Below are 24,967 nucleotides of genomic sequence, written 5' to 3'. Positions count from 1 at the left end.
GCTGTATTGCATTTCATCATAACTTATAATTTCAATATAAATCTTAGTACTCCAAAAGTTCGGAGAGCTGTCATAACGGGAATTTATTATAATCTTATATACAGGATATATCTTATACATACATAGAATATAGGATACATCCTATGTGGCGACCGCTGCCTGTGAGTACGGTTGCCGCAAGAGGAAGCGCGTTTAAAAAGCACTTAGTGATTAACGACTGTTATCAAGGAGCACGTAGATCACGAATGATTTGACGTGAAAGTTTTGTTTCGATGGAGTCTGAGAAACACTCTTAAATTAAAGGTCGATCTGAAGATGAATTTAACGATTTTCTTAGCGTTGTAATGTTCTAGCTGACGCATTTACCAATGAGACACTTTGGATGATTGATGCGGGTGCAGCCAGTCAGCGCGCAAAATTAGAACGGATCAGCCAATGAGACTAATAGATCTCCGGAGAGAGGCGTGTTGTACATAATTGACTGTTAAATCACAAGTAGCGAAATCCACGAAACTGGAAAAAATGGCGAAGAGCGGAGGGCAAATGAAGAGAGTAATAACGAGCTGTTTGAACAATTTACCCATTTTTTCCAGGTGCTCTAAAAATCCCATCAGGTGAGTTTTCAGTGCTGTTCACACATTATAAAAAATAGCACGAACCTAGTGACAGAAGTTCATTCAGAATCTTTTAAAGAAAGTTTGTAACGCTTCCAGAAACTTAGCTTGTCACGGCGATAATTGGCGAGAACCAGTTGAAGTAGTGACCATTAGCGACCTTTTGACAAACAAACTCTTAAGATTCCCGCAACGTAACATAAGATCATTGTTATGCATGTGAAATTATCTCATATGTTCTTTGCATTACTGTACCTTTTATAATATAATTCCTCGTAGATTAACCAACAGTAATTCTGTTTAGCGAAGATGTCATTAGGAGATCTTCAACAGGGGCTTCCTGGCTCGGTCGTAGATGAATTTTGTGTTAACGTTTCTGTTTTAACCAAACGTGAGTTTTCTACAAGTCGTAGTAATCAAAAGCCGTGTTAATATTGAAGTATTTATGTGAAAACAGACGTGTTATGTACAATGGAAAGAGCAGTTATTGATAAAATAACGTCTGAACTGTAAAAGGCAAATGCTTATTAGGGAAGAACATATTTTAGAAAAGTTAAATATGGAAATGTGTTTTCTGAAAAATCCTTAAGTTTCTCCCATAGTTACAATTTACATACTTGGGATGAATAGTTCTGACCAGATGCTGCGAATTCCCATAGACAATCATGGAAGTCCATCAAATGTTAAAAGACGGACACAGAGGTTAATCTTAACACGGTTACTTTTGAAAGTACATTTTTCTCTTGAAAAATGTTACGTCCATACTAGCATTTTCACTTTGTTTTCTAAAAGTAAATTATCCACATTGAAACGGCAAGAAACGTTTATATCTTTCTTATAGGGCTTACGCAGTTTATGCATTGACAGGAAAACATACAAAGTTGAGGAAAAAGTATTTAATTTAGTTAAAGTTCAATAATAAACAGTAATTGGTATAAGATGAAAACCTATAGCCATAAGGGTTCCTCAGGACTGAAGTTGGGGGACCAATGCATTAATCTCAATTGTGCACACTTTGTCTCCGAGTCTCATCTACAGCACTCTTCTCAAATTCAGCAAAGCCAATGCAACAGTCGCTAAATTATACTTTAAACTGAAGTAGTCAATGAACAAACCAAAACCTCTTTTTAAACATTTTAGTACCGTACTGGGAATGTTTCTGGATTGCTTTATAGCGCAAGTAAAATCTGCATTATAATGTATGCACCTGTTGCTTGGTACATCACAGTAATATTTTAAATAAAATTGCTTAACGGTCACACACACACATATATATATATATATATATATATATATATAAATGATTGATTGACTGGCAGGTAGACAAGAAACTCTTGGCTATTTGCAGAAAGCCATGCCAGAAGTAAATTTTAAGTTTGAAAAAAAAATGAAGAGTTATAATGTATGATGTTTTGCATTTAGTATTGCTACACAAATAATAATCTTTTTAATTTTTAAACTTCTTTATATTTCTTTATTTATCAACACAATGTTTATTATGATAAAATTACAGCATCTCTTTTTCATAGGGGGGAAAAAGTCCCACATCACAAAAATATAAGACATTTGCACTGTTCTTTACTTCTTTCTGTTTCTTATGGATGTTTTTATTTTATTATCTGGAAGCATAACATCTTTTGATTTTCTTTGAATTTTCCATTGACGTCTGCTGTTCTGTAATTTAATCTGATTATATTACCAATGACTCTTAAGAAGTCAGAACTCTCGCCATCTCTACTTGGCATTGTTTTTATTTAGATGTATGACTTGTTTCTGCAGAATTTTTCAGTTGGGATCTTACATTTATCATTCCAGTTCATAAATGCATCATTTATGTTATAGAGATTTGTTTCCGTATGTACTGTCATGATGACTGTGTTATCCATTCCATGAGAAAATAAATTGCTTGCAAAATGCATGCCTTTGTTCTTGCCAGTGTACTAATGATTAAGTTTGATATCAGTCATTATCTGAAGCAATGACATTTTAGGGAATGAGGAGAAAAGCATTTAAGAATTTAGTATGAGCTTTCCATGTGTTCTGTAGATATGTTTATATTTTATTGTGGGGTGTCTTTGTGAATTTCCCCTTGGGGATTAATAAAGCATCCATCCATCCATCCAAGGAAAGCAGGGATAATGAGAAAATGGGCATAGGGGAATAACGCTTAATGTGTGGGCAAAAGCAAGCATGTTAAAGAGGAAAAAATATAGCAAGGCATCTTGACAATGATTATTTATTATACTTATTCAGAATGCTGTCTTTTTACCATCTTGGAGCTATTTAGTATCCTAAATGCATTGAAGACCTCATTTACAGGGAAAATGAAAAGTTCTCAGAAAGTAGCAAAAGGATCATGGTGCCAGAGAAAAGCTGTATACTGTAATTATATATTTTCTATTTTAAAAGATCAGATGAACAATATTTTTCTCCAAGTTATTTCAAAAGTTTAATTTTCAGTTCTATTGAAAGTAAACTGTTGGCTTCACTGAGCATTATTTGGTGTGTTTTCAATGATTTATTAATATTATTTATTTGCTTGTTTATACAGAGCAGAGGTTGTCAATCATGGTCCTGGAGGGCCACAGTGGCTATGGGTTTTCATTCTAGCCAGTGTCCTAATTAAAACTCAGTACTTGCTGATAATGAAAGTTGGTGTTTAACTAACTTGTTAGTGCCTTTATTCATCAAAGATAAATGTTAGTTACTTTGTAGATCAGATGTCATCAGTTACAGTCCTGGAGGTCTGGTATGGCTGTAGGTTTTCACTTTAGCCAATTTGTTAATTAGAACCCTTTTATTTAGTACTAAATCAATACGTTTTTTGGGCGTAATTTTAGTTCTCTTGCCTGTTACCATTCAGAACCCTTAATTTCCTATTTTAGATTTTAGCAGCTGCATTTAAGTTTTAATTGTTGCCTGTTTTCTTTATCAGACATTACTGTAGTTAATGAGATGAAGATAGCTGGAGAGCTGCTGGTTTCTTGGTTAACGTGATTACCATGAATTATCTGTAATAAAAAATGTATAGAAATGAATGAGAGGGGAATTGGAAAGACCATTAAGTTTAAATCTATTCTGGTCCACAAAACACATCGATAATGTTCTCCCAGAAGGAAACTCTGCAGTGCAATTAAAGTGTTTCTTGGATGAATGCAAGCATTAACAAGCTAAATAGTTAAATACCAAGTTTCATTATCAGCATGGACTGTCTTCTAATTGGGAAACTAGTTGGAATAAAAGCCTGCAGCCACTGCGGCCCTCCAGGAGCGTGATTGAGGACCCCTGATACAGAGTATCTCATTAAACAAAGGAAATAACAAAGTTACTAGTGTTTTATTTAAAACCCGTAATTGAGGTCATCATTTGTTTTTTTTTACTAATCGCATGTCTTTAGTTAATATTTATTTTCATCCAGTATGTTTTAACCTAAACACAGTTCTTAAGTTAAAAAAATACATTAATTTGTTAGGAAAATAACTTTTAAGTATAAATATAAAATTGACAAATTTGTAGTTTTTTTTTTTTTTTTAATAAAGTGGCCTATGTTTTAGTTTACTAATCTGATTTGTTGCAAACTGCACAGTGCAGACCCTTGAAGCGAATTAATATAAGAATAGTACTGAGCTCTTAGAATACCAAACTAAGCATAAGTTCAGGTGAATTCTAGCGTTGTTCAGCACTAGTCTACAACCCCTCCTGCAATCATAGTTTGCATTGGATTGTCATCTCATGGGAAACATAATTGTGGTGTAGAATAGTTTCCTGACTGACCCCTGTCTAATGGTAAAATATATTTCTTATTAAACCTGAACATGAAACTATAGAACAATATATCTTAGACAATCTGCAAAATGGTTCATTATACCATCCAGTTGTTCCAAAGGTGGTGGATTTTTCTTTGCAGAAAAAAAAAAAATGGAGGATTATGCTCTTGTATGGATAAGTGTGTTGAATTTTATTACTGTTAAAAAATAATTACCCTGGAATGGAATTTTTATTTAATATATAATCTTTTACAATTTATTACAAGTATATACTTAAATGAAGTTATAATAATAAACTTAAAACATAAGGAAAAGGACTGAAGCTAACTAAGGAGTTAGCTAAATGCAGCTTAAAGTTTGAGCATGTAAGGTCTGCCTCACCCTATAGAAACCAACAGCTTGATTTTTCCAAAGTTAGAATGAGGTAAACGAGGAAAAAACACCCCTCTAGAAAGCAAGGATAAATTAATAGGAAAGCTCAAACACCTCCTCCAATGAAGCTTTGCTAAGATCAATAGTACAATCCTCAAATCACCCCTATTAGCGAAGCAACATTCAGGTAAATGGGAGAGTCTACAGGAGTCAGAAAATACTGGTGGCACTAGTTAATTGGATGGAAAAATCAAGTTCTGCAAATTATGCATATTAAGAGTCAGATGACATGATGTATTAGATGAGGTATTGGTAATAGAAAAGTATTAAATCAAATGAACTGATGAATTGCTTACAATTGACATTTGTGCACATCTCTGTGCAATTAAAGAATTGTTCTGAATTCTCATCTGACTCCATGACTAACTTCTTTGAAAATGGAAGAAGAGTTTTTCCACAACACAATCCCCTACCTCTCATCTCTTTATTACTAAATCAAGCCACTGGGTGTTTAGTGGTTCCTAAATTGGATGTACATAGTGCTTTCAATTTTCGTCAAATAAGAGATGGAGATGAGTGGAAGATGGAATTTAATACATCTAGTAGACATTATGAATACATAGTACTGTGCTATGGGTTAGTTAATGCAGCAGCTGTGTTTCAGTCATTCATTAATATCTTTTGAGATTTATTGTATGTATATGTGTTGGTGTACATTGATGATACCCTCATCTTTTCAAAAGATCATAAAATTAATTATTCATATTTATAATTAATCCATTATTGTATATGAAAAAGCATTTTGTATTTTTAAAGTTTGAAAGTGAGAGCGCTTTAAAGAGAGAGGTTTGTTTTTGGGGTATTAAATACCTAGAGCAGGGTAAGCCATGGACAAAACAAAAATTACTGCCATATTAAATTGGGTTCCAACCAAAAGCATTAAACAACTGAAAATATATACCTTTATTTTTACTTCCTTAACTTGTGGAGGGTGTATCCTGTAGCAAAGCCCTAACTTTTTTCGTGAAAGCCCGTTTCAGTCAATAAGTCTTAAAAACAGGTGTAAAGATATTGACAATAAGCTACGCAAACCGTTTAAGTCAAGTATCATTACATCTTCCTTTCTTAAAGAGTACTTATAAGCTTACATATTTATATGTATATCTAATATATATATATATATAATATATATATATATATATATATATCTATATATCTATACTAATAAAAGGCAAAGCCCTCACTGACTGACTGACTGACTGACTGACTCATCACTAATTCTCCAACTTCCCGTGTAGGTAGAAGGCTGAAATTTGGCAGGCTCATTCCTTACAGCTTACTTACAAAAGTTAGGCAGTTTCATTTCGAAATTCTAAGCGTAATGGTCATAACTGGAACTTGTTTGACTGACTCACTCATCACTAATTCTCCAACTTCCCGTGTAGGTAGAAGGCTGAAATTTGGCAGGCTCATTCCTTACAGCTTACTTACAAAAGTTAGGCAGGTTTCATTTCGAAATTCTACACGTAATGGTCATAACTGGAACCTGTTTTTTGTCCATATACTCTAATGGAGGAGGCGGAGTCACGTATTGCGTCATCACGTATTACGCCTCCTACGTAATCACGTGAATTGAAAATGAGGAAGAGATTTACAGCACAAGTCAAACGCGGGAATGAAGGTAAATGACGTTAATTGTTGACTGTCTTTTAATACTGTGTAATTGTTGAGTGTCTTTTAATACTGTGTAAGCATACATATTAACATGTGCAATTAAACGTGTGCGTTTACGGGGTGATTTCTCAGGCTTAAAAGCTCGCCTTTTATTAAAAAGGTAAATGCAAACTCTTTTCATTCTGAAGGGCACAAACCACGTTAGATTTCAGCCGTTAAACGCGCAAAAATGTCAGTACACCAGATAAATAAGCGCAACATATTATCAGTTGTATTGTATGCTTACAATACATATAGAAATGTGTTAATCGTTAACTAATATTATGGGACGGTGTTTTTCGACTCGTGCCTTGATTTAAACGATTGCATGTCTTGGTGGGTTTGCGTAGCTTATTGTCAATATCTTTACACCTCTTTTTTAGACTTAATTTAAAAAGGTTTTCTTTTCTTCTTAATTAAAATTTAAAAGCAATACTTCACCGCTGCGAAGCCCCTCTAGCGCTGACATCCGAGGTTCGATTACCGTAAGCGAGTGCAGTGAGTCTATACACCTGATGAGCCAAGAATAAGGGGGAAAGACGTGTCGCGTACTCTTTGCATTATTTGACAGTAAACTATTTTCATCCATTCTATGATCTGCTTCTCACAACTGAAGGCACCGTGGCTGATGTTACCTGACTTGCTGGCCAACCATAAGCGTTACCTGGTAGGTAACCACCCACTCACTTCACTCCCTTACGGGAATCAAACCTCGGACGTCAGCGCTAGAGGTGAAGCCCCTAAAATTGCGCCAAGGCGTGTGGTTCGTTTATTTGACAGCATGTAGATCGGGGTAATTACATTCACGGCATTCGTAGTCTGATTCACAATCTGATTGTATGGGTGGTTACCTACCAGGTAACGCTTATGGTTAGCCAGCAAGTCAGCTCGAAGTGATCACTCGAGTGAAGGCAGCTTCACAAAAAAACAAATCCTTAACAAACTGTTATTGGTATACTAGCAAAATACCCGCGCTTTGCAGCTGAGAAATAGTGTGTTAAAGAGGTTATGAAAAAGTAAAGGAAACATTTTAAAAATAACGTAACATGATTGTCAATGTAATTGTGTTGTCATTGTTATGAGTGTTGCTGTCATATATATATACACATATATATATACACATATATTATATATATATATATATATATATGTTATGAGTGTTGCTGTCTTTTATATATATATATATATATATATAATATGCACACACACACACATAAACATATATATACATATATATATATATACATATCTACATATACACATATGTACATATACATACGTATATACACATCCACATAAACATATATATACATATACAAATTTACATATCTACATATATATATATATATAGACATAGATATATACATACATACATTCACATAAATTGCGTGTCCCGTTTTGAATCAATACTGGACGGGATTTATCCCGTATTTTTTTTTATCATTTTTTTTTTTAAAGCAGCGTCTCATGCAAATCATCCCACACGCATTTTATGAAGATGCCTCCTTTCCTACTTTTGATTGGGTAATACTTGATGTCATCGTTAGTTTGATTGGTGTTTTTAACTGTCCAGTGAGGAGGGCGTGTCTTTTAAGTACAGTCTGCAAAGTGTTGGCACTGAGATGTGGCGTCGGCGCCATACTTGAAGCCCCTAACGTTGCGGTCAGCAAGTCGGCTAACATCCGCCATGTGCCGTCTTTCAGTTGCGAGAAGCAGATCATAGAATGGTTGAAACTGTTGCCCCTAACGTTGCGCCACGGCGTGTGGTTCGTTTATACCTCGTGTCTTCTCATTAAACTTTTATCTCGCGAATATGTTATTGCAATCCGCAGCGGGAGCGTTTCTATAAACTTAATTTAAACTTTCGTTTTACACCGTGGTTTGTTTCCCTTATGAACATGCTTGTATGCTTAACTCGCTCCGTTCTCAATTGTTTAATTAATTTTTTGCTCATCACTGTTTGCGGCTGTTCCTCCATTTCCCCCTACTTCGTTCTTTTATCTCGCGAATATGTTATTGCAATCCTTAACGGGAGCGTTTCAATAAACTGATTGAAAATAGTTTTGCATTTACCTTTTTAGTAAAAGGCGAGCTTTTAAGCCTGAGAAATCACCCCGTAATTGCACACGTTTAATTGCACATGTGTTAATATGTATGGTTACACAGTATTAAAAGACAGTGAACAACGTCAGTTACCTTTGTTCCCGCGTTTGATAAAAGGTGAGCTTTTAAGCCTGAGAAATCACCCCGTAAATGCACACGTTTAATTGCACGTGTTAATATGTATGCTTACACAGTATTAAAAGACAGTCAACAATTAACGTCATTTACCTTCGTTCCCGCGTGTGACTCGTGCTGTAAATCTCTTCCTTGTTTTTAGTTCACGTGATTACGTAGGAGGCGTGATGACACGATACGTGACTCCGCCTCCTCCATTACAGTGTATGGACAAAAACTATGTTCCAGTTATGACCATTACGCTTTGAATTTCGAAAATGAAACCTGCGTAACTTTTGTAAGTAAGCTGTAAGGAATGAGCCTGCCAAATTTCAGCCTTCCACCTACACGGGAAGTTGGAGAATTAGTGATGAGTCAGTCAGTCAGTCAGTGAGTGAGTGAGTCAGTCAGTGAGGGCTTTGCCTTTTATTATTATAGATATATATGTATGTGTGTGTGTGTGTGTGTATATATATATATATATATATAATATATATACTAATAAAAGGCAAAGCACTCACTCACTCACTCACTCACTCACTCACTCACTCACTCACTCACTCACTCACTCACTCACTGACTGACTGACTGACTCACTCATCACTAATTCTCCAACTTCCCGTGTAGGTGGAAGGCTGAAATTTGGCAGGCTCATTCCTTACAGCTTACTTACAAAAGTTAGGCAGGTTTCATTTCGAAATTCAAAGCGTAATGGTCATAACTGGAACATATTTTTTGTCCATACACTGTAATGGAGGAGGCGGAGTCACGTATCGCGTCATCACGCCTCCTACGTAATCGCGTGAACTAAAAACAAGGAAGAGATTTACAGCACGAGTCGCACGCGGGAACGAAGGTAAATGACGTTCATTTTTGACTGTCTTTTAATACTGTGTAAGCATACATATTAACACGTGCAATTAAACGTGTGCATTTACGGGGTGATTTCTCAGGCTTAAAAGCTCACCTTTTATCAAACGCGGGAACAAAGGTAACTGACGTTGTTCACTGTCTTTTAATACTGTGTAACCATACATATTAACACATGTCCAATTAAACGTGTGCATTTACGGGGTGATTTCTCAGGCTTAAAAGCTCGCCTTTTACTAAAAAGGTAAATGCAATACTATTTTCAATCAGTTTATTGAAACGCTCCCGTTAAGGATTGCAATAACATATTCGCGAGATAAAAGAACGAAGTAGGGGGAAATGGAGGAAGAGCCGCAAACAGCGAAGAGCAAAAAATTAATTAAACAATTGAGAACGGACCGAGTTAAGCATACAAGCATGTTCATAAGGGAAACAAAGCACGGTGTAAAACGTAAGTTTAAATTAAGTTTATAGAAACGCTCCCGCTGCGGATTGCAATAACATATTCGCGAGATAAAAGTTTAATGAGAAGACACGAGGTATAAACGAACCACACGCCGTGGCGCAACGTTAGGGGCAACAGTTTCAACCATTCTATGATCTGCTTCTCGCAACTGAAAGACGGCACATGGCGGATGTTAGCCGACTTGCTGACCGCAACGTTAGGGGCTTCAAGTATGGCGCTGACGCCACATCTCAGTGCCAACACTTTGCAGACTCTACTTAAAAGACACGCCCTCCTCACTGGACAGTTAAAAACACCAATCAAACTAACGATGACATCAAGTATTACCCAATCAAAAGTGGGAAAGGAGGCATCTTCATAAAATGCGTGTGGGATGATTTGCATGAGACGCTGCTTTAAAAAAAAAATGATAAAAAAAATACGGGATAAATCCCGTCCAGTATTGATTCAAAACGGGACGCGCAATTTCATTCTCAAACGCGGCACGATTCCGTATTTTAAAGGACGGGTGGCAACCCTACAGTGCCAGGTAACCACCCATACAATCAGATTGTGATTCAGACTAGGAATGCAATGAATGTAATTACCCCGATCTACATACAAGGCGAAAGTCTTGCAACATTCAAAGATGATGGTTTGGGATAAGTACACCATACAACATAAAAGAGCTTATGAAGCCTTGAACCGAAAAAAGCAAGATCTCAGAGATCGTAAAAAAAAAAATAGGAGGTAATGTCGTTTTACTCGCTGTAGATTTTAGTCAAACATTACCAGTTATTCCACAAGGGAGACCAGCAGATGAACTCAACGCGTGTTTAAAATCCATGCTTCTCCCACGCTCGGTTATATGTCGCGTGTTCTCCGGTAGGTGCACCAAAAAATGTATACATTTAAGCATGTAATGGGCAAACAAAAAATGAGGTATACCCGAAGGTACTGCAGTAGTACTTAATGTAACTTTACTTCTTTAATGTTAATGTTTTACTCTTTAATAATTTATACGCTTCTTATATGTTGTTCAAATTCTTTTATCAAAATACCACTGACAGCGCAATGCACGATAACATGGAGTGAATACACCATACGCATCCGCCCACGGCTGCCCTGTTGTGCGCAGATAGGAGTTGATTCTACAATTAAATAAAATAAAGATAAAAAGAGTAAAACAATCACCCATAAAGCGTGTGTGTGTGTATATATGTGTATATATATATGTTGATATGTGGATGTGTATATGTATATATATATATATATATGTAGATATGTATATATATGTGTATATGTATATATATGTTTATATGTGTGTGTGTGTATTTTATATATATAAAACACAGCAACACTCATAACAATGACAACACAATTACATTGACAATCATGTTACGTTGTTTTTAAAATGTTTCCTTTTTTTTTCATAACCTCTTTAACACACTACTTCTCCGCTGCAAAGCGCGGGTATTTTGCTAGTATACCAATAACAGTTTGTTAAGGATTTGTTTTTTTGTGAAGCTGCCTTCACTCCAGTGATCACTTCGAGCTGACTTGCTGGCTAACCATAAGCGTTACCTGGTAGGTAACCACCCATACAATCAGATTGTGAATCAGACTACGAATGCCGTGAATGTAATTACCCCGATCTACATGCTGTCAAATAAACGAACCACACGCCTTTGCGCAATTTTAGGGGCTTCACCTCTAGCGCTGACGTCCGAGGTTTGATTCCCGTAAGGGAGTGAAGTGAGTGGGTGGTTACCTACCAGGTAACGCTTATGGTTGGCCAGCAAGTCAGGTAACATCAGCCACGGTGTCTTCAGTTGTGAGAAGCAGATCATAGAATGGATGAAAATAGTTTACTGTCAAATAATGCAAAGAGTACGCGACACGTCTTTCCCCCTTATTCTTGGCTCATCAGGTGTACAGACTCACTGCACTCGCTTACGGTAATCGAACCTCGGATGTCAGCGCTAGAGGGGCTTCGCAGCGGTGAAGTATTGCTTTTAAATTTTAATTAAGAAGAAAAGAAAACCTTTTTAAATTAAGTCTTAAAAAGAGGTGTAAAGATATTGACAATAAGCTACGCAAACCCACCAAGACATGCAATCGTTTAAATCAAGGCACGAGTCGAAAAACACCATCCCATAATATTAGTTAACGATTAACACATTTCTATATGTATTGTAAGCATACAATACAACTGATAATATGTTGCGCTTATTTATCTGGTGTACTGACATTTTTGCGCGTTTAACGGCTGAAATCTAACGTGGTTTGTGCCCTTCAGAATGAAAAGAGTTTGCATTTACCTTTTTAATAAAAGGCGAGCTTTTAAGCCTGAGAAATCACCCCGTAAATGCACACGTTTAATTGCACATGTTAATATGTATGCTTACACAGTATTAAAAGACACTCAACAATTACACAGTATTAAAAGACAGTCAACAATTAACGTCATTTACCTTCGTTCCCGCGTTTGACTTGTGCTGTAAGTCTCTTCCTCGTTTTCAGTTCACGTGATTACGTAGGAGGCGTAATACGTGATGACGCAATACGTGACTCCGCCTCCTCCATTAGGGTATATGGACAAAAAACAGGTTCCAGTTATGACCATTACGCGTAGAATTTCGAAATGAAACCTGCCTAACTTTTGTAAGTAAGCTGTAAGGAATGAGCCTGCCAAATTTCAGCCTTCTACCTACACGGGAAGTTGGAGAATTAGTGATGAGTCAGTCAGTCAGTGAGTCAGTGAGGGCTTTGCCTTTTATTAGTATAGATTCATGAATACATTTTAATTTTTTCCTATCACATCTTTAAAAAGATAAAGTGATACAAATGTTATCTGGACATTGCAGACAGAACCAGCTATCGTTTGAAATGTTTGCTTACATCAGTCTCTGTTATGTCATCCCGATCCTGAGCTCCAGTTTACTGTGGATTCAAAAAATATTCAGGCCCGTTCATGTTCTGCACACTTTGTCATGTAGGTTTAATTTTAAATTGATACATTTTCCATTTTTGCTTGTCTGTCTACACTCAGTAAGTCATCATGACAAAGTGAATACATGTTTTTAGGAAGGTTTGCAATTTAATTAAAAAATTAATAGTGTGTAGAAAGGGAAGGGTTTTGAATGCTTTCTGAATCTACTGTATATTGGAAGTAGACACCCGTAGTATTGGTGTAGTTGTAGTGTTACCTCAGATATTTTCACATGTAGGGTTACTACATTCATGTGCCTTTTATTCTAAAAATAACTTCTGCAGAACAAAATTGCAATGTAGGAAATAGAGAATTATTGACAATTAAATTAGCCTTAGTGGAGCAGAGACCCTGGGTGGTGGGTACTAATTTTACTTTCACGATATGTATAGATACTAATAATCTTATGTATTTAAAATTCTCTAAACAACTTAATGTGCAACAAGATAGATGGGAGTTGTTTATAGCCATTTTGACTTCACTATCTCATACCAACTTGGGTATAAGAATGGGAAAGATAACACTCTGTCTTCTTTATACGAGCCAGATGAAAATTTTGCAAACCCTGGATACATCTTTGGGGGCTACTATAGTGCCTTCTACTGAAGAATTATTGAATGAAGTTAGAGCTGTTCAGAACAACACACCCAAACCAGAAACATTCTGGATGGAAGATTATTTGTTAATGTTTAATTATCCAGGGGTTACCCAAACTATGATTATTCTCACTGGTATTTCTGATGGCTTTGGCTGATATCTGTTTGTTTGTTTTTTAATAAAATTGTTATCTTTCTTGATTTCCTAAAATTTCAGACCATTGTCTGTAATTTCAGACCATTTGTCCGCAATTGGCTTTCATGTTATTAGGAAATGGAAGGGTTGTCAGTCTTATGGTCTAAACTTGCTAGCTCATTTTAAAATTCACTGAACTTTCGTCACCTGCCCAGGGCTGTTGATCCACACCCTCTCTTCCTTACGATCCTTACAGATGATACTGCAATTGTGATCTGCTAGGCTGGCTATTTTGAGCAGCTGTTTAAAGTTGATCCTCCGGCTAGGATATTGGACATCTCTGGGTCTATAGTTCTTAAGGCTGATCCTCCAATTAGCTGTAAACCACCCAAACTCCGAGATTGCACTGATGGTGAACCTGCTGAGGGCAGGGAAGGCTTGAGGGATCTGTGGTATCCGGGGTGAATTTCTTCAGACTATGTTTATGTAAAATCTTCATTACATTTAGAGCAGTCTTTGGTTTGTGATATTTGCTTCAGTGTATTATATACATCCAGTGATCCTCATATTCCTTGACTTAAATTCAGATATTTATCACCTTGCGGGAGTTTGATGACTGGAGTGTCTGCTCATAAAATATCAACACTTGACTGCAACTTTATTACCAGAAGAAGCTTCCTAAACATCTCTGGAACTTTGATCAGTAAGAGGAAAGAGTACTCAGAGCGCAGAGTAATAGGGTAAGTGACTTTGGAATAATAAGTGCTACAGTTCCTATTGATGGAAGAGGTTCTAATCTATAATAATAAAAGGCAAAGCCCTCACTGACTGACTGACTGACTCACTCACTGACTGACTCACTCATCACTAATTCTCCAACTTCCCGTGTAGGTGGAAGGCTGAAATTTGGCAGGCTCATTCCTTACAGCTTACTTACAAAAGTTAGGCAGGTTTCATTTCGAAATTCAAAGCGTAATGGTCATAACTGGAACATATTTTTTGTCCATACACTGTAATGGAGGAGGCGGAGTCACGTATCGCGTCATCACGCCTCCTACGTAATCACGTGAACTAAAAACAAGGAAGAGATTTACAGCACGAGTCACACGCGGGAACGAAGGTAAATGATGTTAATTTTTGACTGTCTTTTAATACTGTGTAAGCATACATATTAACACGTGCAATTAAACGTGTGCATTTACGGGGTGATTTCTCAGGCTTAAAAGCTCACCTTTTATCAAACGCGGGAACAAAGGTAACTGACGTTGTTCACTGTCTTTTAATACTGTGTAACCATACATATTAACACATGTGCAATTAAACGTGTGCATTTACGGGGTGATTTCTCAGGCTTAAAAGCTCGCCTTTTACTAAAAAGGTAAATGCAAAACTATTTTTAATCAGTTTATTGAAACGCTCCCGTTAAGGATTGCAATAACATATTCGCGAGATAAAAGAATGAAGTAGGGGGAAATGGAGGAAGAGCCGCAAACAGCAAAAAATTAAACAATTGAGAACGGAGCGAGTTAAGCATACAAGCATGTTCATAAGGGAAACAAAGCATGGTGTAAAACGTAAGTTTAAATTAAGTTTATAGAAACGCTCCCGCTGCGGATTGCAATAACATATTCGCGAGATAAAAGTTTAATGAGAAGACACGAGGTATAAACGAACCACACGCCGTGGCGCAACGTTAGGGGCAACAGTTTCAACCATTCTATGATCTGCTTCTCGCAACTGAAAGACGGCACATGGCGGATGTTAGCCGACTTGCTGACCGCAACGTTAGGGGCTTCAACTATGGCGCTGACGCCACATCTCAGTGCCAACACTTTGCAGACTCTACTTAAAAGACGCCCTCCTCACTGGACAGTTAAAAAGACCAATCAAACTAACGATGACATCAAGTATTAACCAATCAAAAGTAGGAAAGGAGGCATCTTCATAAAATGCGTGTGGGATGATTTGCATGAGACGCTGCTTTAAAAAAAAAAATTATAAAAAAAATACAGGATAAATCCCGTCCAGTATTGATTCAAAACGGGACGCGCAATTTCATTCTCAAACGCGGCACGATTCCGTATTTTAAAGGACAGGTGGCAACCCTACAGTGCCAGGTAACCACCCATACAATCAGATTGTGATTCAGACTAGGAATGCAATGAATGTAATTACCCCGATCTACATACAAGGCGAAAGTCTTGCAACATTCAAAGATGATGGTTTGGGATAAGTACACCATACAACATAAAAGAGCTTATGAAGCCTTGAACCGAAAAAAGCAAGATCTCAGAGATCGTAAAAAAAAAAATAGGAGGTAATGTCGTTTTACTCGCTGTAGATTTTAGTCAAACATTACCAGTTATTCCACGAGGGAGACCAGCAGATCAACTCAACGCGTGTTTAAAATCCATGCTTCTCCCACGCTCGGTTATATGTCGCGTGTTCTCCGGTAGGTGCACCAAAAAATGTATACATTTAAGCATGTAATGGGCAAACAAAAAATGAGGTATACCCGAAGGCACTGCAGTAGTACTTAATGTAACTTTACTTCTTAAATGTTAATGTTTTACTCTTTAATAATTTATACGCTTCTTATATGTTGTTCAAATTATTTTATCAAAATACCACTGACAGCGCAATGCACGATAACATGGAGTGAATACACCATACGCATCCGCCCACGGCTGCCCTGCTGTGCGCAGATAGGAGTTGATTCTACAATAAAATAAAATAAAGATAAAAAGAGTAAAACAATCCTCACCCATAAAGCGGATAGTAGACGTGACGTACTATATGTGTACCACATTTCAAGTGTATAGGTGAAACGGTTTGCGAGCTACAGGTCATTTAAAATCCTGGACAGACACACAAATTGCCACGGTAGCAAATTACAGAAGAAGATTTTACTGTTTAATAATTTATATTTATATGAAATGTGCTTCTTATATATTCATATTCTCATATGATAATGATGTTAATGTTTATATTGATTTCTGTGTTATTAAAACTGCATGTATGTGTGTATATGTGTGTGTGTATATATATATATATATATATATATACTAGCAAAATACCCGCGCTTCGCAGCGGAGAAGTAGTGTGTTAAAGAGGTTATGAAAAAAAAAGGAAACATTTTAAAAATAACGTAACATGATTGTCAATGAAAGCCCGTTTCAGTCAGTAAGTCTTATGTGTGTGTTTATGTATGTGTGTATATATATGTAGATGTGTATATGTAGATATGTATATATATGTATATGTATATAAATGTTTATGTGTGTGTGTATATTATATATATAATATATAAAAGACAGCAACAGTTATAACAATGACAACACAATTACATTGACAATCATGTTACGTTATTTTTAAAATGTTTCCTTTTTTTTTCATAACCTCTTTAACACACTACTTCTCCGCTGCGAAGCACGGGTATTTTGCTAGTTTTGTAATAATTACAGTTAATAACTGCATACCTGCATGAAGTTCCTGTAAAATAAAAAAATAAAAAATCCAGTGTAGTAACCAAAAATATAGTGTGTTATAGGAAAAGTAGTTTTTCTTGCCTACTAGAAGATATTGTTTTCATGGAGGATTCAGTGAAAGCTTTCCTTTAAACCTATTGTTTAACTTGTTTTTGGTGAGTTTAGCTGCCTATAGTGAAAATTTACCTTTTTTTTTTAAAACTGCATGTTTAGTTATCTCACTGGTATTTCTGATGGCTTTGGCTGATATTTGTTTTTTAATAAAATTGTTAGCTTTCTTGATCTGCTAAAATTGCATAAAGGGCTAATAAAAAAAGCAGCTCAAAGAAAATATGTTGCACACTTCAGTGGAAGACAGAATAATGGATGTTATTTACTTTTCCAATAATTTACCAAGATAAAATGTATAGCTGGTCAAAGTTCAACCTTAAAGACAAACCTAGAATATTTACTTAAGTCACTTCTTTCTTTAGTCATTGTCGCTCAGGTAGATTCTGGTCAGCAGGGCAGTGTTCTGTTAGTATTCCCTGAGCTCGCATTCCATAAGGTAGCCACAAAAATACTTCTCCCTGCTTGAAAGAATACTGACACCTCTTTTATTAGCTGTCACATAACAAAGACAGCAGAACCTCTTGCAGGTCATAAAATCTAGTTTGAACCCCAAGTCTGTCTTCTGAAGTTAACCATCAACGTTCACGGCTGGGCTAACTCTAGTGTTTCAGTATTTGAGTTTGTAAGAATCCACCACAATATCTTGTATGTACAACGCATGGTGATTTTTTTTTTTTTTTGGACAATATACAGGGGTAAGCATAATTAGTTTTAAAGTTGTTCATACGGAAAAATACTTGCAGGTTATGATTATTACAATAGCTTTATTAACTCAATAGCTTTATTAACTTAAAGGAGTGTCACAAATGCATAGTGTACTTAGGTGCAATCTTGTAAGTGCTCAAATTGCCGGCCTTGTTTACTCACAACTGTAAACCTATTTTTGCCCACCCCTTTGTAACTTGTGGTTTCAAGATATTACTTGTATCCATAAAATCTTTATTGCACAAGTTTAAAAAGACACTGCTTTTTGAGACTTCAAGGGTCTTTATGTAAGATAGCTTAAGGAGAGAACTTGTATAATAAAAATGCTTTTTAAAAACCATGCCAATATTAAATTAAAAAGTAGAAATTAAGTCTCTCATACATCACTCGTAAAATAAAAGCATGGGTACTTTTGCTAAGATTTTAAGAAGTGTTTTTTGAATGTTTGATGAAAAGCGCCCATGCTTTTATTTTACGAGTGATGTACGAGAGACTAATTTTTCACTTTTTTAGTGCACTTTTTAACTTAATGTAAGCATGGTTTTTAAAAAGTATTTTTCTAAATATATATTATTATTTTCAACTTTTTAGTCTTGGGTTTGTTTTAGTATAACTTTGTAATCAATATTTTAACACTTCCTTTAATACTGTATTTCTAGCCGTTACTAGCGCCATCTATTGGTGAAATCTTGAACTATTTTTCATATGAAAATTTCATTACAGTGATCCCTCGCTAAATCATGCTTCGACTTTCGCAGCTTCACTCTATCGCGATTTTTTCTCATACACGCTTACGTCACTATGCATGCGCTTTCTGAGAACTTTTATCTAAGCCCCATGATGGCTCCTAAACGTGCTGCTTTTTCTAAGCCTTCTGACAATGAAACTAAACGCCGGAGGAAGATGCTTACCATCCAGGAGAAGGTGAAACTCTTGGATATGATCAAAGATGGCAATACCCTACAAAAGCCTCCTCACGCATATGAAAAGATAGCGCCTGCAACTGCCTATCAAGATGTTCTTCAGCCGCGCACCCAGACACCCACTGTCTACTCCTAGTACTCCTTCAGCGGAAGAAGACAATGACGCACCTGCTGAAGATACTGTACCACCTTGTCACGCTTGGGTCACAGATTTGCACAGAGACACAGGAGGTTGTAGGAAAAAAAAAAACTTTATTCAGAGCACTGCAAACAAACATTTGTCTCTTTTCAAAAGTTTAAACGTGCTCCATGACAAGTCAGAGATGACAGTTCCGCCAGGAGCAGAGAAGGTCTGAGAGAGAGAGAGTACCGCGTGAGAGGTTTATCGCGCGTTATAGCGCAAGTAAGAAGGGTAAGGAGCAATGTGAAGGTACACTGTCAGCTGTTTCAGGGGTTTTCCCAGGGGCATCTGTGTCCTCTGAAGGTGCGATCAGCGCTCCAGCTTACAACCTGAAGACTCTCCTACTGAGCTCGTGCCTTCATAGGTTAGTGGTTGTGTGTAAGAACTGTGTGTGTGTGTGTGTGTGTGTGTGTAATTAAATGTACAGTACAATAATAATAATAATATTTGTAATGTCTAATATGTCTTATTTTGTCTAGTATATTGGGTAATACGAGTGTAATGGTGAGTAAAGGGTGTTATTTCATGTCTAGAGGGCTCTAATGTTAAAAAACATATTTAGAAGGTCGTAAACAGGTTTTCTATACTCTAACTGCGAAAATATTCGATTTATAAGTAAAGAATCCTACTTCGCGAAAATTCATTTATCGCGGTAGAGTCTGGGACGGATTAACCGTGATAAACAAGGGTTCACTGTACTTAATTGACATGGATTAATTGATCAAGTAGTGAAACTGATTATCGATTCATGTATTGTCATCAGGAGTGAGTAAGTGTGCAAAATTTGAAGTCATTTAGACAGTAGGAAGTAGGTTAAATATTGATTACAAGATTTGTACCAGACAACATACAGGTGAAGTTAAAATAAGCCTGGTAATAATAATAATAAAAAAGCACTTCAACATGCTTCTTTAAATTTGAAGGCAATCTTGTAAACGCATAGATTTTTTTAGATTTACAGTACTTTAGATTTCAAATATGACTGTGGGGAAAGTGCCCATTCAGTTTCCATTCACAGCAACGAGCGAGAAGCATGAGAACATCCAAATAAGAAGTAGAAGGTGCACTATTGTGCTTTTATTTCTAAATGATATACAGCATTCAATTGTCTGTCTGATACTTATGGAAGATCTGGAGGAAATAAATGTTTTACAAATTGTTCTTTTTCCTTATTTTGTTTTTATAGTTTTTTTTTATATTTCTTCAAGGCACTTGTTTTAAAGCTGCTTACAGAGTGTGTTTCTTAGCTTCATACAATTTAAAATACAAAAAAAAAATGTATTAAGTATGAACATTGGTTTGATTGAATCTGGGAAATGTCAAAGTTAAGTAATAGCTGTAGCAAAGAGTTTTACCATGAATTGAATTAAAGCCAACAAAATCTAAAGAAGTCAACCTGTTTATGTAGTTTGATGGGGACTAACTTGTCTTATAAGTTCTATGCATTTACTAAGTGAAATACAATACAAAAATATCCCTAAATTTACTAGTCTATGAAGGATGACATGAAATGCAGATTTATATCTTCTATTTCAATTTTTTGTAGGTATTCCATGTTGGAGATGTATGATGTGGTGGCCAACATTCAAGACTATAGACACTTTGTGCCTTGGTGTAAAAAGTCAGTCATAATTTCTAGACGTTCTGGTTATTGTAAAGCTGTCCTAGAAGTTGGATTCCCGCCTGTGCTGGAGAGCTATACATCCCTTGTCACAATGGTGCGGCCTCACCTAGTTAAGGTACAGAGGTATGGTGGTGTTCAATTGTTGGGAGTGACAAAAAAAAAAAACACACATTGACTGAAAGTCATCACAAATTTTTGCTCATAGTCTGAAATGTGTAAACCTGGGGCAAAGTCAGTAATTTCCAGGCTGGGTCAATACCAAGGTGACTTTCTATCAACATTCAGGGTCACTATGAGTGCAAGGTTCTTGAAATGAACAATGTTCAGTTAAGTGTGCAGTGCAATTGAGCCCATTAGTAGGAACATCTTTTTGAAAATAAGATATATTGTCTTGTGAAATAAATAATTACATACAGAAAATAAGTCAAGATCACAAAAACAAAGTGAGAAGTAACACAAGGATGTACCGTTGGGAAAATATTTTTTGCAAATGCAGAATAGCATAGCCAGCCCTTACATTCAAAAAATGGTCCAAAGTCTTTAACAAACTGCTATATTTAGATGGTAAAATTTAAGATTTAGGCTTTACTTTCTAAGAGGAACCGTTAAATGAATTAAATGAAATGTAGCTTGTTTGCAGTACTATTAGTGGTAAAATTTTCTCATGTTTTACATTCAGTAAGGTACATTTTAAGAGAACTGGAGAAAAGTTAAATACATTATATCTTTGAACAAAGATCCTTTGTTTATTTGAGTAAGTAAAGCCAGGCTGGGAAAGCACTATAAATGTGCCTTTCTGCCCCAAATTATTGTTTTGTTTTCTCATCACTTCTCTACTCTTCATTTTTTTTCTGCCCCATATTTCCCCTTGGGGATTAACAAAGTACATCAAATCAAAATCAAAAATATATGCTCATAATTTCAAAGACTAAATGAGACAGTTTGTCTGTGTTTTGTGGCTCTGAAGAGCATTTGTAGGTTTGCACCCCAGAATTTTTTGTGGGAGCACCATCTGCAGTGTGAGGTACCAGTGTCACTATTGCTTCTTATTTTGCCTCTGTGTTTGTGGAATGAAAGCTGCGTCTGACTAGAGGCCAGCCTTAAATGAGCTGCTCATAATCTGGCTTTATTAATTAGGCAATGCAAGAAAATGGTTCTTCAGTTTCATGATGAGTTTTACTGACTATTGTGCTCACCATTTGCCTTTGAACATGTTGGAAATTTGTGAATCTTCATCCCAGTAAACTCGGGACCATTTTTTTGATTGTGTCACCAAGGTGGACATAATTATCTTGAACATTTTATTAATGAGACAGGACTTCACCATCTTGCCTGGCATGTTCAGTAGGAATGCCACCTCAACATACATGGAAAATTAATTCTCAACCACCATAGGGTAATTCTCAATGTTATACTCACAGATGTCATTAGTAACTCTCCTAGGAATGACTTGGGATTTTATGATGAAGTGGTCACTCTTTCCCTCTGGTTTGATGGTTTTCTTATTAACAATCTTTTCAATATGAAACATGTGCCTTAATATCTTTGCTTCTGCCAGTCTATTGAACACTCTGCTTAGCACATTTACATTATTTAACAATCTCCTGGTGACCATCATGCACCTTTTTATTTATCTCTGCCAGTAGGATTTGAGGAATTATAATTTGATCATGTGATGGTCCTAGTTGGCTCCACTCTCCCTTGTTGCTTCTGGGAGACTCTTCAACCAATAACTGTCAATAGTCATGAACTGAGATGAGCCGGGCAAATGATGACACACACATGCAGCAAGGGGAAGGTGCCAAAAAAAAAAAAAAAAGTGTCAAATGCTTTTATTTAAGACAATCCAGTTTAACACTCTACTCTCTTCATAGTGGCTATCCTCCCATATGCCTGCCTCCTTTCTTCTAATCCCCACACCTACCATCTCCAGAATCTTTTTACCTTTTAACCTCCAACTTCATCCTTTTTCTTCTTGCTTTTTCTTTCTTTTTTTCTCTCCATCTGCCATGCAGGCTTCTCTTATATTAATTTGTTTGGCAACAGATGTGACCCTCCACCCACTCGGAGGTATGAGTGTGGCACTTGACTGACCTGCTCACTTTAACATGTGAGGACGCAATTAGCCAAGCCCAACTATCAACCCCGGAGCAGAGTCGTTTTGTACACATCTGCACCCGTTCAGAGCCTGCACTACACAATTTATTTATTTAAAACCTCTCTCGCCTAATAGGGCTAAATGCAAGGATAGTATTTTTACAGGATACTTTGTTAATACATAAGGACCAGTTTTGATTCCAAAGAGGTAGGACTAGCCCAATTTTTCACTCTGTTTATACAAAGAAAACTAGAGGGGAATCTTAATACATAAAAATTAGAGATGCACAATATATCAGGAACTGTATTGTTATTGGCTGATGTTCATTAAAAATGATGACATCGAGATCGGTCAGATGTGTACATTTTAACCAATACAGCCGACCAATATAATTTGGGCATGTCAACATTATCAGTTCACTAAATAATTTAAATGTTGCTTTCTTTGTTCGGTGAGGCAGACATTAAGTTGCAGAAAAACATGCATGTAAGCACAGCCCGTTGCACTTACAAAAAAAAAAAAAAAACAGGGTTTCCTAGTTTTGCTGACAGGAGTACTATGCGCGTTGTTTATTCATTGGGCAGGTATCATTAGTAAAGCATGTCAGTCATGTGGTTTTATTTTTCTGTGAGAAAGGAAGACAACAGAGTTGCTATCTGCTCTACCTGCAGAAATGAGATAATGCGAGGAGGCTGCAGAATTAAATCTTTCACTATCACAAATTTAATTGCCCATCTGAAGAACCATCATAATGAATTATACACTGAATTTCTAGCAGCTAATGCTACCAAAACGAAAGTTAAATAAGATACTACTGGGGTCACTAGTGGTAGCCTCATACAGCAAACCTTTCAAAACGTGAAGACATTTCCTTCAGACAACACCAGAGCTAAAGGCATAACTACTAAAATAATGGAAATGATTGCACTCAATGACCAACCTTTTTCCCTTGTTGAGGACGAGGGATTTCGTCGGGCTACTACATCATTTAGAACCTAGGTACATTCTTCCAAGTTGTTTCATTGCACAAGCTTTTGATTCCATGTTAATGAAGTGGAACATTTCAAAAAGTAATGTGCATGTTGTGCTTCGTGACAACGCTTGCAATATGGCAAAAATTATGGAAGAAAGTGGCATTAAAAGTTTCAGCTGCATGGCTCACACTTTGCAGCTTGCTGTAAATGAAGGCTTATTGAGCCAGAGAAGCATCTCTGACTGTTGCCATTGAGAGGCGAATAGTTACTTATTTTAAGCACTCGCAGCTCGCTATTTTGCGGCTGAGAGAAATACAAATAGACCTTGTTATCCCAACGAATGCTTCAGCAGGACGTGCTGACTCGTTGGAACAGCACATTATATGCTGAAAAGTCTGGTTGATGAGAAGCGCACTCTTGCTGTGCATGGTGCTGAATACGAGCTTCCTGCCTCTCTTACGGTGCATCAGTTGGTACTTGTGGAAAACATGATTACTCTACTCGAACCATTCGAGCAACTTACTAAAGATATAAGCGCGCATTTATCTACAATTGCGGATGTGATTGCATCTGTTGAAGTGCTTAAATGTCTGCTTAGCAAGTATGGTACGACCGATTCCGGTGTTCAGACAGTGAAAAACACGCTTTTTGAGGCTGTCACAAAACACTTGGTGCATTCTCAGAGCCACTATGCTATCTGTCTACTGTCTTTGATCCACAGTACAAAGATCAATTTTTGTGACCAAGATACCAAAAAACAAGCGCAGGAAGCACTTGAGAAACAACTGGTCAAGATGTCAGCTGGTGAAGGAGATGCAGAGAGAAACAGTGAACCACAAGAGAAAAAGATTTGCACTCTGGGAGAGGTTGCTGCTTCATTGCTGGAGATGTATGAAGAAATTCTTGAAGAAAATTGGTATGTGGCTGCAAAACCACATTCAACTGCCGCCGAGTTAAAATAACAGAATCATAAAATTTATTAACAATAATCATAACAATTAGGATGACCAGACGTCCCAAATTTTAAAAAAAAAAAAAAAACCTTGTTACAGATTTAATTAAAAAAAAAAAAAAACAAACAAAAACAACACAAGCCATACACTGCACCTTCCTAATATCCAATCAGTATCATCGTGCATTT

General features: G+C 36.5%; 1 protein-coding gene across 3 annotated transcripts in view; it reads left to right on the top strand.

The window, feature by feature from the left end:
• The first annotated feature begins 494 nt into the window (after positions 1–494).
• The window catches only part of LOC114656195 (coenzyme Q-binding protein COQ10 homolog B, mitochondrial-like), a 44,901-nt gene continuing 20,428 nt past the window's right edge, over positions 495–24,967 (top strand). For 2 of the 3 annotated variants that reach the window (XR_007935672.1, XM_028807653.2), the window contains exons 1-3: positions 495–614; positions 14,310–14,462; positions 20,677–20,869. Coding sequence is in view for 2 of the 3 variants with exons in the window: in XM_028807653.2 (XP_028663486.1) it covers positions 523–614; positions 14,310–14,462; positions 20,677–20,869 (438 nt within the window). In the remaining variant the exon portion in view is untranslated. The remainder of the gene's footprint in view (positions 615–14,309; positions 14,463–20,676; positions 20,870–24,967) is intronic. The other variant, XM_051931056.1, reaches the window with a different exon arrangement.

This window comes from Erpetoichthys calabaricus, chromosome 8 (genome assembly GCF_900747795.2).
Source record: "Erpetoichthys calabaricus chromosome 8, fErpCal1.3, whole genome shotgun sequence".
Classification (NCBI taxonomy): domain Eukaryota; kingdom Metazoa; phylum Chordata; class Cladistia; order Polypteriformes; family Polypteridae; genus Erpetoichthys; species Erpetoichthys calabaricus.
This window is presented reverse-complemented; position numbering and strand designations above follow the sequence as displayed.